The 17,005-nt window shown below is 48.3% G+C and overlaps 1 protein-coding gene across 1 annotated transcript in view; it reads right to left on the bottom strand.

The window, feature by feature from the left end:
- Positions 1-16,673, bottom strand: part of TRHDE (thyrotropin releasing hormone degrading enzyme) — a 287,610-nt gene extending 270,937 nt beyond the window's left edge. Inside the window, exons 1-2 of the mRNA XM_054399685.1 lie at positions 15,859-16,673; positions 8,743-9,016 (exon numbers count right to left, since the gene is read on the bottom strand). Of these exons, the coding sequence (XP_054255660.1) occupies positions 8,743-9,016; positions 15,859-16,673 (1,089 nt within the window). The remainder of the gene's footprint in view (positions 1-8,742; positions 9,017-15,858) is intronic.
- Positions 16,674-17,005: the final 332 nt, after the last annotated feature.

Raw genomic sequence — 17,005 nt, 5'->3', positions numbered from 1 at the left:
TGAATGCATGATTCTGTTGTAACTACAGTGAAAATTTCATACCAACAAAAGAAAGCACAAACAGAAGACTGAGAGGGGATTTAATCAATGCTTATAAATATCCGAGGGCTGGGGCTCAAGAGGGAGGGGGCAGGCTCTGCTCAGCTGCACCTTGAGACAGGACAAGGGACAATGGATATAAACTACAGCACAGGAGGTTCCACCTCAACATGAGGAACTTCTTCACTGTGAGGGTGACAGAGCACTGGAAGAGGCTTCCCAGAGAGGTTGTGTGAAGGAATTGATTTAGGGACCAGAACCCCAGACACTCTTACTGATAGAAGGAGATGCTTTAACCCTGATGGGTGGCAAACCCTGGGAACAGAGCGCAGCTAGAAGGAAAACACAGACAGGTCAGCTCCCTAGAGGCCACTGTGACCTAAGGGAGTTATGCAGGGACCTGATCACAAGAGCAAAGCAAAACTTCGGACAGGATTATGGAATCCCTTTATCTCTTGCTTGACGTTTGCTTAAGCCTTCTGAAAAATATATGCGTTCGTGTGATACTTTCTCTCTGTAGCCAATCATGAATTTACAACTGTAGTATGGACATACCAATGACCAATTACAAGCTGCCTTCTGATGTTATGTTAACCTATATAAAGAAAAAGCTTTGTACAATAAATCGACACTCGGCTTGCATCAGGCCTCGTCCCATCTCTCACATCGCAGCAGTTGTGGAGTCTCCTTCTCTGGAGGCTTTCAAGATCCATCTGGATGTGTTCCTGTGTAACCTGTGCTGGATTCTCTGGTCCTGCTCTGGTCCTGGACTGGAAAAATCTCCTGAGGTCCCTTCCAACCTCTAACATCCTGTGAGCCTGTGAATTAACCCATCCACATCCACACATGAATGTGCTTTTCTAGCTCAGTATAACTGCACATCTCCCAACACATCCTTAGTAACGTGCATTTTATTTTTAACTGTCTACTGAGAGCTATTTTGGGGAAGGCAAGAGTGGGATGGTGGTGAATTAAAAACACAAACTAATGGGCACCACCATATTGCTATCAGAGGAGCATTCCAGGGCATACAAAGATTAAATGCTACAAGTCTGCATGGCACCCAGGCTTCAGAACCATTCCTGGTGCTTCCTGCATGAGCTGCTATCTGTTTATCAGGTACACAGGTGGCCTCCCAGTGGTAAGTGATGGGCTACCAAAAGTCACTTCTCAGGTACAGGTGGGCTGAGAAAGCAGAGCTCAGCTCTGGACTAAACTCAGCTTGCAGAAGAAGAAAATTTCACATCGAGGACTAATTCTACTTTTGATAGCTAAATCATTCTGCTGTAACCAATTTGCTCACCCACAAAGAATTATCTGGTGAATAATTCCCTCAATACTGATTAATAAATAATAACTGATGGAGAGACTTTGCTGGCAGTTAATAACCAGCAGCTGAAGAGACAGCCTAAGGCAGAGCCTTAGGCCTTTAACCCAGGTAGTCATTAACTGACAGCAAATGCCTGGTCTTGAGGTCATTACTGCTATTACATAAAAATATTAACACATTTTTCAAGTACACAATCATTTTCTAAAAGCTACAGGCTGAACTGTATAATAAGTGCAGTTATTTTAGGCAGAACTGATGGGGTTTAGTTTTTCTTTCTAGCAGCTAACAACTAATGGAACCCACTGGGGAAAATGTTAATCTGAATAGTTGTTCAACCTGATGGATCTTTTTCTTTTTTTTCTTTTTAGAGTGTTAAGGAAAGTCAGAGCTCTTTAGCCTCCTCCAACTGACCACTGCACTGCAGATGAGGGAATATCCAGCTGATCTCCCCAGCACCTCATGGATTGCTGGGAGTGCTACACTACCCCCAGTCATTTTGTCTTAAGGGAATGGTGCTGGATCTAAACTAACATGAGCTGCTGGACATGCACTGATTCTGATCTAAGGCTGCTTACATGACTCTGGTCACTAGCCCCTCCTGGGCAAAAATCACCCTTGTGCAGCATGAGGCAGCAATTACTCCATGCTCCCATTTTTAAGATGCTTTTCATGGGATGCTGAGGCAAACTGAGTGATCCCCCCAAAACCAGGAACCAGAGAATTCAGTGCTGGGATGCTTATGCAGGCTCTCTGCAAGCCAGAGAGGCCTATGGAAGCAGTAACTACCTTGTTCTCCTTCAGTCAGTTTATTACAGCTCCTCATCACTGGCCAGGATAAGACCTAACCCTGAAGTATGATCATCTTCACTAACTAGGAGCTTGTGATTTCCAATTACATCTCAGATGAAGTAATAACAAAACAACAGCAGTGCAATAAAGGTTGGCCTTATGGTGGTCTGACTCTTCTCAAGAGCTTTCTTAGCCTCAAGGTCTTTCTCTGTATCATGACAAATTACTCAGTGCTAATGACCCCACAGTAAGGTTCAAGAGAACTGAAACCAAGCTGTACCCAGTCGTAGAGGTATCTCATGTAATGCCCAAGGACTCAGCCAGCCAGTGGTGGTCCCACCCTGAGCAGCTGACCAAGAGTGGCCAGCCCCACACAGACAGTCCTGCAGCACATGCTGCAACCATCCTGGAATAGGAGCAGGAGAGGCAAAAGCAAAATCACACAAAATTCTTCTTTCAGCACTGCCTTCCATCAGCATTCCTCCTGCCATCCACCACCACCCAGCCAGGCAGCCACTTCCCCTCACTGCAGCTCACTCCCACCTGCTCTGGCACTGCCTGCACTTGCTCTTCTAACTCCTGTGCCCACAATCCCTCCTGACTCTGCTCCTTTCCACACATTTGCCTTTTTTTATTTCTAGCAGGTACTCCCCCTGACAAGAGCCAAACACTTCAAAGCTGCCAGTCGGCCTTTTACTTCCAGAACTATCTCTACACCCCATACACAGCACAAGAGAAGAATGGCAGAAGGTGAATCTCCCTGAAACATCTCTTTCCAACAATGCATTCATCTCCACTGATACCTTGTGCTTTGTCCCTGAGTGCTCCTGACTTCCACCAACTGAGAAGAGAAAGAATTAGCAGAGGGGAGAGAAAAAAAAAAGAAGAAAAATTTAAAAAAGGGGGGAATGAGAATAACTTAAGAGACAGTGAGAAAGCATGAAGGATACAGTGAGTTCCCATGTCCACAGAAGAAAGAAATGAGAAAGAGGGTTTGTAGAATAGAAGTACAGCAAAATTAAATCCAGATGGGGGGAAACAAAGTAACAATAGTAGGAAAAGGCCTGGTGGATTGAAAACGCAGATGAAGATAACAAGGAAGGAAAGAGACACAGAGCTGATGTGACAGACATAACAACCCAGCCAGCAATATTTTGCTTTTAAGAATTACAGAAAACGTATACAAGAGGCGAGATTAGGAAACAACACAGGAGCAGAAACAAGCAAGCATGTGAGGGAAGTGGAGCTCTCTGGATGGCTGTAGGGGGTAAAGATGACAGTACACACATCCCATGTTTTTCACCAACTACAGCTGGCACAGCTGCCAGAGCCATGCAAAGAGAGCTAAACCTGCCCCTAAGGGCATCCCTCCTCCCTCAACAGCATTCATCTCTGGCAGCACCTTGGTAGAACTGCACTGCTCCCTTGTCTGTGACTGCACCACAATCACTTCCACAGGAATCAAGCCCTTGCCCAAAAGCAATGGCAGTGGCAGCAACCTCCTGTAAACCTCAAAGGTCAGGGGTTGGAAGGGATCTCTGGAGATCTTCCAGTCCCACCCCCCTGCCAGAGCAGGACCACAGAATCCAGCACAGGGCACACAGGAACACATCCAGACAGGGTTGGAAAGGCTCCACAGAAGGAGACTCCACAACCTCTCTGGGCAGCCTGTTCCAGGGCTCTGGGACCCTCACAGTCAAGAAGTTCCTCCTCATGTTGAGGTGGAACCTCCTGTGCTATAGTTTCCATCCATTGCCCCTTGTCCTATCCCAGGGCACAAGTGAGCAGAGGCTGTCCCTGTCCCTTCCTTCCTGACCCCCAGCCCTCAGCTATTGAGAGACATTGATCAGATCCCTCTCAGTCTTCTCCTCTCCACACTAAACAACCCCAGGGCTCTCAGCCTCTCCTCTCCAGGCAGTGCTCCAGTCCCTTCAGCATCCTTGGAGCCCTCCCTTGGACTCTCTCCAGCAGATCCCTGTCCCTCTTGAACTGGGGAGCCCAGAACTGGATGCAATATTCCAGGTGGGGCCTCATGAGGGGAGAAAAAACACAAACAACACATTATCTATTATAGATAATATAGGAAGTCAAAACTGCTCTTAGAATACCTGCTTTGGAAGGGATTCTGATCAGACCTATAGGGATCAGACCATAGGGACTAAAGAGTTATGTTAATGATTCACATCCAGGGAGCTGTGCTTCCAGAGAAGCATTGTTTGTCTTAAGTCTCCTCTCCAAATTAATTTCAGCATAAAACTGAGAACATCTTCATGTCTGCAAGACTTACATAGCCTATCTCAAAATTACTATTTTGACTGGCTATCTAAGCTTTCTTAAAGTCAGTGTCTATTTACAACTTGATTTGCATTTGAATCTGGTGCTTAGGTTAAAATTAATTTTGAGGTCGATGTTGCTCTCGGAGAGAAAACCAACAACTAACAACCATTCTTGAGGAATAAATCTGCTTTTATTCCTCTATTTCTTCTATTCCACAGGTCAGCTGGAGGAAAGGTGAGATTTTCATCATTAGCATGGTGTCAAAATTTGAAAGGACAGCCTCTTCCCTCCAAAAGGTTTTATAAACCAAAAGCAGGCTGATGAAAGGGCCAAAACAAAAGCAGAAGGTTATGCAAGTTATCATAGAGTCAGTCAGGGTTGGAAGGGACCACAAGGATCATCTAGTTCCAACCCCCCTGCCATGGGCAGGGACACCTCACACTAGATCAGTTGAAGGTGTCTGCAACAAAACACATGTTGCATTAATTGGAGAAAGATTCCCAAGTGCAAGATGCTTCCAAATGGAGGTTTGGTTAATTTTCCTGAAGGTTCACTCACTTTCAGAAGCAAACTTACTTTTATCATACAGAGAATCACAGAATCAGCCATCTTGGAAGAGACCTCTAAGACCATCAAGTCCAACCCATCATCCAACCCTGCCTAATCAACCAGACCATGGCACTAAGTGCCTCATTCAGGCTTTGCTTAAACACCTCCAGGGATGCTGACCCCACCCCCTCCCTGGGCAGCACATGTCCATGGCCAATCTCTCTTGCTGGGAAGAACTTCTTTCTAAGATCAAGCCTAACCTTCCCCCTGCACAGCTTGAGACTGTGTCCTCTTGTTCTGGTGCTGGTTGCCTGGGAGAAGAGACCAACCCCCACCTGGCTGCAACCTCCCTTCAGGTAGTTGTAGACAGCAATGAGGTCTCCCCTGAGCCTCCTCTTCTCCAGGCTAAACACCCCCAGCTCCCTCAGCCTCTCCTCACAGGGCTGTGCTCCAGACCCCTCCCCAGCCTTGCTGCCCTTCTCTGGACACATCTAAAGTCATTGCTATGGATACAGGAGCAATTACATTTTAGTGAAAAAGTAGCTTGGGAGAAAACCCAGAAGTTTAAAATTGCACATGCCAGGATGCAGATCATTTCAAATCCACCCAGCAGTGCCCATGAACTCCTGGCACTGCAGTACAAAAGACTCCAAAAGATGGATTACTTCAGCAATTCATCTAACTGAACACAGCCCTGATCTGAAGTGTTCATTCAGTAAGGGATAAAACTGAACAACGATTCAAGATGATCAGGCCACAAGCGGACTGAAAAACAGCAAAGCATATTGAACCAGGAACTCAGCATGTACTCTTGGGGTATCCCCAGGCATTAATATACCCCTGTGACAGAGACATTAAAAAAAACCTAGAGCTAAAACTCTAGACCAACAGAACAATTTTATGGGGTAAGAGAATATCTCAGTCTGTGCAGGCTTTTGGTCCTCAAGACTCCAGGAAGATCACCTACTAATTGCTGGCAATGTGATGTACATAGGCACTGTCAAGCTGGTGGAGCACACACAGGTATAGCCTACATGCATTGAACCAACAGACACAGGCAAAACTCACAGAATCACAGAATGTTAGGGGCTGGAAGGGACCTCCAAAGCTCATCCAGTCCAAGCCCCCTGCCAGAGCAGCAGCACCTAGAGCAGGTCACACAGGAACACATCCAGGCAGGTCTGGAATATCTCCAGAGAGGGAGACTCCACAACCCCCCTGGGCAGCCTCTTCCAGTCTTCTGGCACCCTCACAGGGAAAACATTTTCCTCCTGTTTCCATGGAACTTCCTATGCCTCAACTTCCACCACTGCCCCTTGTGCTGGCATTGGGCATCACCCAGCAGAGCCTGGCTCCAGCCTCTGGGCACTCCCCCTGCACATCTTTATCATCAGCAATGAGGTCACCTCTCAGGCTCCTCCTCTCCAAGCTACAGAGCCCTCAGCTCCCTCAGACTCTCCTCCTAAGGAAGATGTTCCACTGCCTGCAGCATCTTTGTGGCTCTGTGCTGGACTCTTTCAAGCAGTTCCCTGAGGTCCTTCTTGACCTGAGGGGCCCAGAACTGGGCACAGTGCTCCAGATGCAGCCTCACCAGGACAGAGTATCAGAGTATTAGGCTCTAGCATACACAAATTCCTAACAAACTAACATTTGGATTTTCCCTTTGGATTCTTGTTAAACCTAAAGTAGAACAGTTTGCCAAACAAGAGAACAGCAGAAAGTTATCAATTAATACCTGTAAGACATAGCTCTATCTTCAGCATAGCAAACATGCTCAAACAAAAGCTCTGAATAACACTACAAGAAAATGAGTTCCAGAGGAAGAGATTGTGTAGTTTCAAACTGGTGGTCCTGAGGGTCATTCATCCCACAGCTTCCATGTATTTTCCTACACTGATGTTGGAAGCTGAACTGCTTGCAGATCACAGCTTCCAGATCTCTGCTTCTCAGATCACAAGAATCACAAAATGTTAGGGGCTGGAAGGGACCTCCAAAGCTCATCCAGTCCAAGCCCCCTGCCAGAGCAGGAGCACCTAGAGCAGATCACACAGCAACACATCCAGGCAGGTTTTGAATATGTCAAGAGAGGAAGACTCCACAACCCCCCTGGGCAGCCTGTTCCAGAGTACAAGAAAGGAGTGATCACAGGTAATATCTGATACATCTCAGTTCCCTCCACTGCAGCTCAACGTTTAGACTAGCTAAAAGTTGTTGTGAAGACACTTCCTGATCTGAGCAGCCATGGAATAGAGGTCTCCAGTCTTTCCTCCTGCCTCCAGGCTGCATCACAAAGTCAGAGAGCATTTGCAGAAGGCTAGGGCCAACACTCCTCTTCCCCAGCCACACAGCTTAAACTGCCACCTAAACCTCTGCCTCCAGAAATGGCTGTGTTATTCACAGTAATTAAGACAGAAGGGTTTCTCTGTATGTTCACCTGAAAAATCAGGATGACAGCCCTGTGAAATATTCTCCTAAGTTGACAGCATTTCTCCTATACGTTTTGGCTTGTTACACAGTTCTGAGATGGATGTTTGTAAACAAAACCAACCCTGACATAAACAAAAGGGGGTTCTCTCTCCTTTTGTTGTTTGTTTTCTTTTCAAGGCACAACTCTTGGAACTGTGCCATATTTGGAAACAACAACTCTGGAAAGTTAGTGCTTCCATCAACCTGGACCTCCACAAGAAGCTGACAGGTGGTAAAGTCCTGTTCCTGGGCAAGAGATCTAAGATGGAAATTCCTTTATCAGCCTCTGAGCTAGCACACAGCACACCGAGGGACACATCAGTATTGAAGGAAGGAGGCTGAGAACTCTGGGGGTATTACTGCAATGCACAGTCACATCAACACCACTACTGAAAAGGCTACAGCAGAAACTAGAGAAACCCCCCAGGAAAGGCAAAGTGAAATGGCATATTTAATAACTCAGAATTTCATCAGACAACCACACCTGCTAAGCTGACCAGTACAAAGGGCATCAGACAAACAAAAAATGGTAGCCAAACAGAATCACAGAAACATTCAGGTTGGAAAAGCCCCTCAGGATCACCAAGGCCAACCCACAACCCTACTCTACAAGGCTCACCCCTAAACCACAGCCCCAAGCACCACAGCCAAACCACCTTCAAACACAGCCAGGCTTGGGGACTCCACCACCTCCCTGCCCACCACATTCCTGGCCCTGAAAAAATTCTCCTACTGTCCAGTCTAAAGCTACCCAGTGGCAGCTTGAGGCCATTCCCTCTTCTTCTAGCACTAATGACCTGGGAGAAGAGATCAGCACCAACCTCTCCACAACCTCCTTTCAGGGAGTTGTAGAGAGCCAGGAGGTCTCCCCTCAGCCTCCTCTCTTTCACACTAACCATCCCCAGCTCTTCATAGGATTTCTTCTGCAGGCCCTTCCCAGCTTCCTTGCCCTCCTCTGCCCTGACTCCAGCACCTCCACATCTCTCTTGGATTGAGGTGTCCCAAACTGGACACAACACTCCAGGTGTGGGCTGAGCAGAGCTGAGTCCCAGGGGACAATCCCCTCCCTGCTCCTGCTGGACACAGCATTTCTGATCCCAGCCAGGATGTCTTTGGCTTTCTTGGCCACCTGGGCACCTTCAGAAAAGGTCCCAAACAACAGACAGTAGTAATAAATAAACTGGCAAATCTCAGCAATTAGTACTTGAAGCACTTGGTGTTATGATCTCCTACAAGAAGTGACAGTTCTCAAAGCCATGAAGTGTACTTGACAGCACACCAGGAGTACTTACAACCACTCCGCTCCTGGTGACGGTTTCCCGGTAGGTAAAATTGCACACTGCCCAAGCCAGGTAATAGGTGGACATGAGAGGGGACTGTGAGAAGTGATCTGTGACCCAGCCATCTTCTTCAAAAACAGAAGTTTCCACTGGCATGTTGGACAGAGATAAGTAAGTTGCTTGATGCTTGATGCTGATTTTGAAAGTGGCCTTGTAGATGGGCTCATCGAAGCAAGGAAAGGCTTTCCTGGCATGAGTTGGAGAAAACTGCGTGACACCAAGGAACCTGGAAGGGAAACAAACAGAGTGATCACTAACTCTGCACACCACTTGATTCATGCACATATCAACAAAGACTATTGTCTGACTACTGTGGTTTAGGGAGGAGGAAGGGGAAGGGTAGCACCAAACTCTGCAACGTGTACAGTTTGAACACAGCTTTATGGCTTTCTTGCTACCTTTACTGCAACACAACTGATCCAAAGTAAAGGTCTACAAACCCCCTGCAAACCTGCAGACACCACACCAAGGTTAAATAAATATTCCCTTGCCTCATACCAACATCAGCAGTTTGGTTCCTCAATATGTGAAAAGGAAAAAAAAAAAAGGCAAAATTAGCTATAAAATATAAGTCAAGTAGGCACAGTCCTCAGCTCAAACCAGGATTTAACAGCCTTTGGGGAGTTCAGTCTGCCCCTCTACTCCATTCTGGTGAGACCTCACTGGGAGCACTGTGTCCAGTTCTGGAGCCTCTGTTACAGGAAAGATCTGGAGGTGCTGGAAGGTGTCCAGAGAAGGGCCACGAGAATGAGCAGAGGGCTGGAGCTGCTCTGCTGTGAGGACAGACTGAGAGAGTTGGGGTTGTTCAATCTGGAGAAGAGAAGGCTCTGAGCAGACCTTCTTGTGGCCTTCCAGGATCTGAAGGGGGCTACAAGAAAGCTAGGGAGGGACTTTTGAGGGTGTCAGGGAATGATAGGACTGGGGGGAATGGATACAGAAATGGGGAGATTCAGATTGGATGTTAGGAAGAAATTCTTCCCCATGAGGGTGGTGAGACACTGGCACAGGTTGCCCAGGGAGGTGGTGGAAGCCTCATCCCTGGAGGTTTTGAAGGCCAGGCTGGATGTGGCTGTGAGCAACCTGCTGTAGTGTGAGGTGTCCCTGCCCATGGCAGGGGGGCTGGAGCTGGATGATCCTTAAGGTCCCTTCCAGCCCTGACAATTGTGTGATTCCTTGCACATGAGAATTCATGGTCACACAGTGCACTCAAGAGTCACTGTCTTCCACTGGTGATTACTTCAGTACTGGCTGCACATAGGTCTGAGCCACACCACTACAGAGCACTGCTGTGACCATGCAAGTCCTAAAAGCCAGTCTGTGAGCTTTGCAGAATGACAAATACAAGCAAATGATCAAACAAGCAGAGAGCAGTTCACCACTCTTCTACATGTGCTTTGCTTTTCTTGAGCACTTCATAAAGAACAAATCCACATTCTCAGTTAGTGCAGGTGCAGATTATGAAAAGATCTCTGAAGGAGAAAAATATATTTACTATGCCATTGTAGAGAATGGGAAGGCTTTAGTTTTACAATAAAATCTGTCCCTGTTTCTTTTAGAATCAAAGAGACTTTAATTCGGAAAGAAAATATCACAGAATCACAGAAACATTCAGGTTGGAAAAGCCCTTCAGGATCACCAAGGCCAACCCACAACCCTACTCTACAAGGCTCACCCCCAAACACCACACCCAAACCACCTTCAAACACAGCCAGGCTTGGGGACTCCACCACCTCCCCGGGCAGCACACTGCAATCCCTGACCACTCTTGCCCTGAAAAATTTTTTCCTAATGTCCATATCACCTCTCCTCTGTGGAACTTCTTACACATTTGGAGTAAGCCCATGTGCAATGACCTCTCTGCAGAAAGAAGAAGCTGCTCTTAAAAAGCTGAATTATTTGGTTTGAGAAGAATATTTACTGGAGGCACACAGGGTGAGAAAATCACCATGAGCCATCCATGTAACCGTGATGCTAGGCCATAGCTTTCTGAGTGGCATTGATTCATGCCTCATTTTCCAAGGTTCCATCAATGGCCACAGCAATGCAATTTTATAGACCAGGTGAACACTCATCAGAATTTTAGAGGTTGACTAATCATCTGTTATTCCTCTAGGGAAAGAAGGGGGGGGGGGGGCAGGTATTTGATATAATGAAAATGGTGGCACCTATTAGTAATTAATCCATAAACATTATTCTGCAATGTGATACTCTCCAATGCCTAAGGAGAACAAAAAAAACCCACAGGTAATCCATAAGGAAAATAAAACACCTCATTTACTTTTTCTAAGACTTCTTGGGCTTTATAGATCCTTTGATGTATTCTTTTATTTTTTTTTAATGAAATAAAGTTCTAAAAACGTTACACTTTCATCCTGCTATGCTGCAGCCACACCTGATAAAGCCAGAGGAAATTACCACTTCTTTTAAATAAGGCTGATTTTTCTTTTTAAACTTGAAAAACAAACAAAATTCCACCACTGAAGCAGTCTCCATTGGTCATCTTTGGCTAGTCATTACTGAAGGAATTAGTAATACCACATTTCTCTTGTCTCATTGCAAAACATGAATTCCTGAAATCACAATTCTGTCTAAGGTTGCTAAAAATTAAGGTTAAAAGTTGGTGCCAGGTATTCCAGTGTTAATCCCACAAAATTCCATGTTTTCAGTGGATTCACACTAGAACTACGAGGCCAAGTGGGCCAATTAAATGAAGCAAAGCAACTTCATTTATATGCAAAGTATCTCAAGTGGACCTGATTCTGCATTCTAGGCACACTCTAAACAGCTACAGACATCAACAGAAGCTTCAAGTGAGCATGGAAAACTGCACTGGCCTCTTATTAATAAAGCAAGAATGATGAACTTCCCTCTGCCATTAACAACTTTAATGAGCTCAGGCACACATACTTCAGGAATACTGTATCTATCCCCACACTCCCTAAATAAGGTAGCTTTTTTTTTACCACTTCTTGCAGATTCTACCTAACTTGTTATGTTTTAGGCCACTGGAAAAAAAAATCCCTCACCAGACTAATAGAACCTAATAAATTCTGCATCTCACAAAGAGATCTATCCACAGACACATAACTGAGCAAAAACCAGGCAGTCAATATCCTGTACTAAAAATACATCAACCACCAATCACTGTGATATTTATAATGTGCATTACTACCAAACATCCATTTGCCTGTTGTTCCATAAAGCAAAACAAACACATGTTGAAGACAAAATAGAACGTCACCACTGTCTGGGTTTATCCATTTCTCTCTGTGTTAGGAGGCAAGACCGAGGGAAAATCCTATAGCATGCTAAACATGAAGAGCAAGCTGAAGATTCCATCCATCTCTCTACACACCTCCTGGGCACTGACACTTTTATCTCCAATTCCTCAAAGTATCACCATAAAAAAGTTGTACTTCTGGGAATGACAGCCTTGCAGCCTGTCTCCTCAGCATACCCATGGCAGTCATTTGCAGGTGTTTTAATTCCAGCTCCTCTATTAAAGGCAGGCACATGTTTCCTCAAAAACCTCTCTGTTTTGACATCTTAGCTGTTATAAGAGGGAAGAGTACTCTGTTTGGTTTGTCTGCATGATGTAATAGTGACTTTTTTTTTTTCCCTTTTACATTTCTGCAAATGTTTGATGCTCATTTAAATTACGTCTGTACACTGTTCTGGTACTCTACAGAAGCTCTATATTAAATGTCTGTTGATTACTGCCAGTAAATTCTGGCACACAACACAGAGTGAATTTGTAGCATATCACTTGCATTTTACATTTCAATTAAAGCAGCAGAGATCTCAGTAAGAAAATAAATACTTTTATGGGGCTGCCGGCACTTCAGGCTGATTTATGACACTCACCTGTGAAGAACACAGAAAATGTACTAACTTTAGGAAACAAAATTATAAAGTAAGAGCAATATTATGTTTGTGAAGCCTCGCAGTTAGCCAGAGTTATTCACTCCTCATGTACAACAAAAGTGAAAAACGATGGCTTAGAACCTTTTTTATAGCAACTGCTACTCCAACCAGGTTGCTGTATTTTCATCATATATAAAGATGTCAAGAAGCTAAAGCTCTGCTAGAACATTGAGTTCTCCCAGAGCATGAGAGAAACCTGTCTATCACAGTGAAAGCCATCCATGCCTAAGGACTACAAATGGTTATATGTGTTACATCAAAAATGGATTACTAATCAAAACACAAATTGCTACCCTGCAAGGGTACACGCTGAAGAAAGAAATTCCCTGCTTTGGAATGGTTATTATTTACTTCATGTTACGGTGAGTCCTTAAGCCTGTGACAGCTGAAAAGGAAAAAAAGTGCTTCTGCTAAACACCTAAAACTATAAAAATACATTGATCACAGTTATAATAAAACAATGTTTTACTGAAAGAAATATTTGTGAGCTCACAGGATGCTAGGGGTTGGAAGAGTCCTCTAGGGATCTTCCAGTCCAAACCCCCTGCCACAGCAGGACCACATAATCCAGCACAGGTCTCACAGGAACACATCCAGACAGAGCTGGAAAGGCTCCAGAGAAGGAGACTCCACAACCTCTCTGGGAAGCCTGCTCCAGGGCTCTGGGACCCTCACTGTAAAGTTCTTCCTCATGTTGAGGTGGAACCTCCTGTGCTGGAGTTTCCATCCATTGTCCCTTGTCCTATCCCAGGGCACAAGTGAGCAGAGGCTGTCCCTGTCCCTTCCTTCCTGATCCCCAGCCCTCAGCTATTGACAGACATTGATCAGATCCCCTCTCAGTCTTCTCCTCTCCACACTAAACAGCCCCAGGGCTCTCAGCCTCTCCTCATCCGGCAGTGCTCCAGGCCCTTCAGCATCCTTGTGCCCTCCCTTAGACTCTCTCCAGTAGATCCCTGTCCCTCTTGAACTGGGGAGCCCAGAACTGGACACTGTATTCCAGGTAAGCTGGTATAAAGAGGAAAAAAAGCCCCTGATTTCAACAGAGCAATGCTACCTTTCACAAGGTACGATCTTTATGCCTATAGTCGTGTATTAAAATCAAAGCAACTTGTATCTGAAAACTTACCCAAAGAGTAACAGGAAACATATTTTACTAACACCTTCAACCTTGTGTCTTACGCTATGTCAATGGTTCAAAAAGCTAACAGGCTCTTGTTGTTGCTGTTGCCATTTTTTAAATCAAAACTAGGGCATCAGCACTGAAGCATAACGCAGTAAGTTTGGAGAAATGTCACTGCCACACCTATTTGACAGTTCAATTACTCCTATGCAAAGCCTAAATACACAACAACTGCTTAAATAATTTCCTTGGCTTGTAAAATGAATTGTATATCCCCTGCTGTCAACAGTATTTTGTTTTCTGATTGGCTCATTTCCATACAGGTCTGTAGGAACTCCTGATTACCACAGTCATTCACTCCACCATAATAAAAGGCATTCTGAATGGTTTGGTTTTGTTGTTTTTGTTCCTACAACCATGATTTTTTTCAAATTCCATTTTATTTCCCAGTGATGACAAATCACACAAACTTAATTTCAGTCCTGCCTGTGGTTCTTACATCAGGCTGTTTAAAATAATCCCAGTAATGAAAGAAGGTTTTAATACAAGGGCTGTTGATTTCACTGAATGGGTGAGCACTCTTCTTCTGTCCCACTTACTGGTTCTGTCCACTTCTTCCAACTATAAAACTCTTTGCTTCACTTTGCAGGACAAAAACAGTAAGACTCGAGAAAACATCACTGCACAGATGTTTCAAGAAAAGACAGCTTAGAAAGAAACTAGTTCTAAAATTATAAACCAAGCCACAACTATCAAGAAGCCCACCTCATCTTTTCTACAGCAAAGCCTGGTTGTGGTTAGGAAATTACTTTAAATAAACAAATAAAGTAGCACCTCTCTAAGTGCCTGATCTGGGGCCTCCACAGTGAACCTGCCCCCGCCAGCGCCTCACCAGGAACCCACCCAAGGGCTACAATAACAAGAGCAAATACAGACCGAGATCGAAGCTCGTCTTGCATGAAAACTAAAAACTGACTGGACTTGCCCTGTCACAGGTTGTAAACCTGCAGCAATTCAGCTCGGCTCGGCTCGGTGGTGTAAAGGTATTCACGTTAGATAAAGATCACATCCTACCAGCTTTTACTTCCAAAAATGAAGTAACACCAGAGCAGCAGAGAAGCGCCCCTACACGCTATTATTTGTAACCTGGCACGGCTCGGTCACCCGAGGACACAGTGTAGCCAGGCACAGCGGTAGTGTTTATTCCACAGACCCTGAGCCTGCGTTCCGGCATCGCCCGGGCAGGGGCATGGGCGGACGGTGTGCTTTACTCGTGGAAATGGTCTATCACCGCCCGTTTCCAAGCCGCGCTGGGGCACCTCCTGCCCCACCGGCTCCAGCCCGCAGCCCTCCCCGTTCGGGGCGGGGCGCGCAGCCGGAGCGCTCCGCTCACCTACCGGCAGCCCTGGCTAACACCGGCACGGCACGGCACGGCACGGCGCGGCTCGGCCACCCGCATAGACCCAGCCCGATGGCGACCCGCAGCCCAGACCGACCGAAGCAGCTCTGCCTTCCCCCAGCAGCGCCCGACCTGTCCCCGCTTGCTCCCCTTCAGCCACAGCCGCCGTCTCCGACCACCCTCTAGCTGCTCTACCGACCCCGCCGGTGGCACGAAACGGAAAAGGGCTCACGGGCCCGGGGAGCCTCCGCAGCTCCGCCCTCCCAGCGGCAGCCCCCTTGAGCAGCCGGGCGGCAGAGGGAATCCCCTGCGAGGCAAGCGGCAGCTGGAGGCGAGGCCCAGCCCGGCCTACTCTCATCGACCTGTCGGGCGAGAGCCGCCCCTCGGCACGCCGTTCCCCACGCCTCACACAGCCCCCAGCGCCAGCCGGCCTGGCCCTGCGCCCCGCAGCGCGCCGCGGAACGGCCGCGGCCGGGCAGCGCGGAGCCCGCGGCCTCCCCCGCCTGGCGGAGCTGCGGGCCCTGTCGGGTCCTAGCGCCGCCCCGCCCGAAGTTCGGTGCGGGCTGCTGCAGGGGCTGCCAACTTCGGCCCGAGTTGAGTTGAGGCGACGCAGCCGCTCCACTACCTTCTCTCGCCGTGAAGGACGTAGGAACTGCGGAAGAAGCCCAGCAGCTCGTTCTCGATAGGGGCGTTGTAGATGATCTTGAGATTGTAACTTTTCTGCGCCTCCAGGCTGCGGTTGAGGACGACCACGAAGACCTGGGTCTGGGGGTGGAAGAAGGAGCGGGCCACCCGCACGCCGCCGGCCAGTTTGTCTTCGGCCACGCGGACCGCCTCGATGTGCATGCGATGGGCGTGCAGCACGATGTAGCGGCTGGCGTTGAGCACCTCCAGCTGCACGTTCACCTCCCCGCTGAAGGTGAAGTTCTCCATGAAGACGCACAGCATCAGGTTGTAGTGCAGCGGCCGCAGATGTCGCGGCAGCCGCGGCCGGGCCCAGGGCGACAGCTCTCGCCGCCGCTGCCACTCCTCCTCCTCCACCTCCGCCGCCGCCGCCGTCGCTTCCCCGCCCCGCGCCTCCTCCTCTGGCCGGCCGGGGGGCTGCCCTGCATCGGGCGGCTGTCGGGCGGCCCCCGAGAGGCTTCCGTTGCCGCCGGCCCGCGGCGGACTGTCGGCGGTGGTACCGCACTCCTCGAAGCGGACGCTGAGCAGCACGGCGATCATGGTCACCGCCAGCAGCGCCAGGATGGAGACGGCGAAGCCCAGCACCAGGCGCTTGTGCACGGCGATGTGCCGCTCCGTGGTGCGGGGTCTCGGCCCCGCCGCTTCGGCCCAGGGACCTGGCGTCAGACCCCGGCTGCCGTTCCGCAGGGCGGCCTCCTCCTCGATCATCATGGGGGTGACGGGCGGACGCCTCTCCCGCTTCTCCTCTAGGGCCATCACGGCAGCGCCGCCTCCACTTCCCGTGGGGCCGCCGCCCCCCGAGGGGGCCTCGAAAGCATGGGAGGCTGCGAGGCAGGGGGGCCCTCGGCCCAGGGGGAACGCGTCGCCACACCGCCTCTCACTTCCCGAAGATCCACATCACCCTGGCTGCCGGCAGCCCTGTCGGGGAGCGCACCCCGGGCAGGGGGGACGGACGGGACGGCACGCGATCGGGCAGGAGCCGCAGGCTGCCGGCAATCCCCGCCGTCCGGACGCCGGTGCCGTGCCGCGCAGGCAACTTGTGCGGCTTTTGCGGGGCACTTCAGCACATGCCGCCGAGCGCACCTCGG

Source organism: Indicator indicator, chromosome 3, assembly GCF_027791375.1.
Source record: "Indicator indicator isolate 239-I01 chromosome 3, UM_Iind_1.1, whole genome shotgun sequence".
In the NCBI taxonomy this organism is placed as follows: Eukaryota; Metazoa; Chordata; class Aves; order Piciformes; family Indicatoridae; genus Indicator; species Indicator indicator.
The sequence above is the reverse complement of the archived record's forward strand: the minus strand, read 5'-3'. Positions and strand labels throughout refer to the sequence as shown.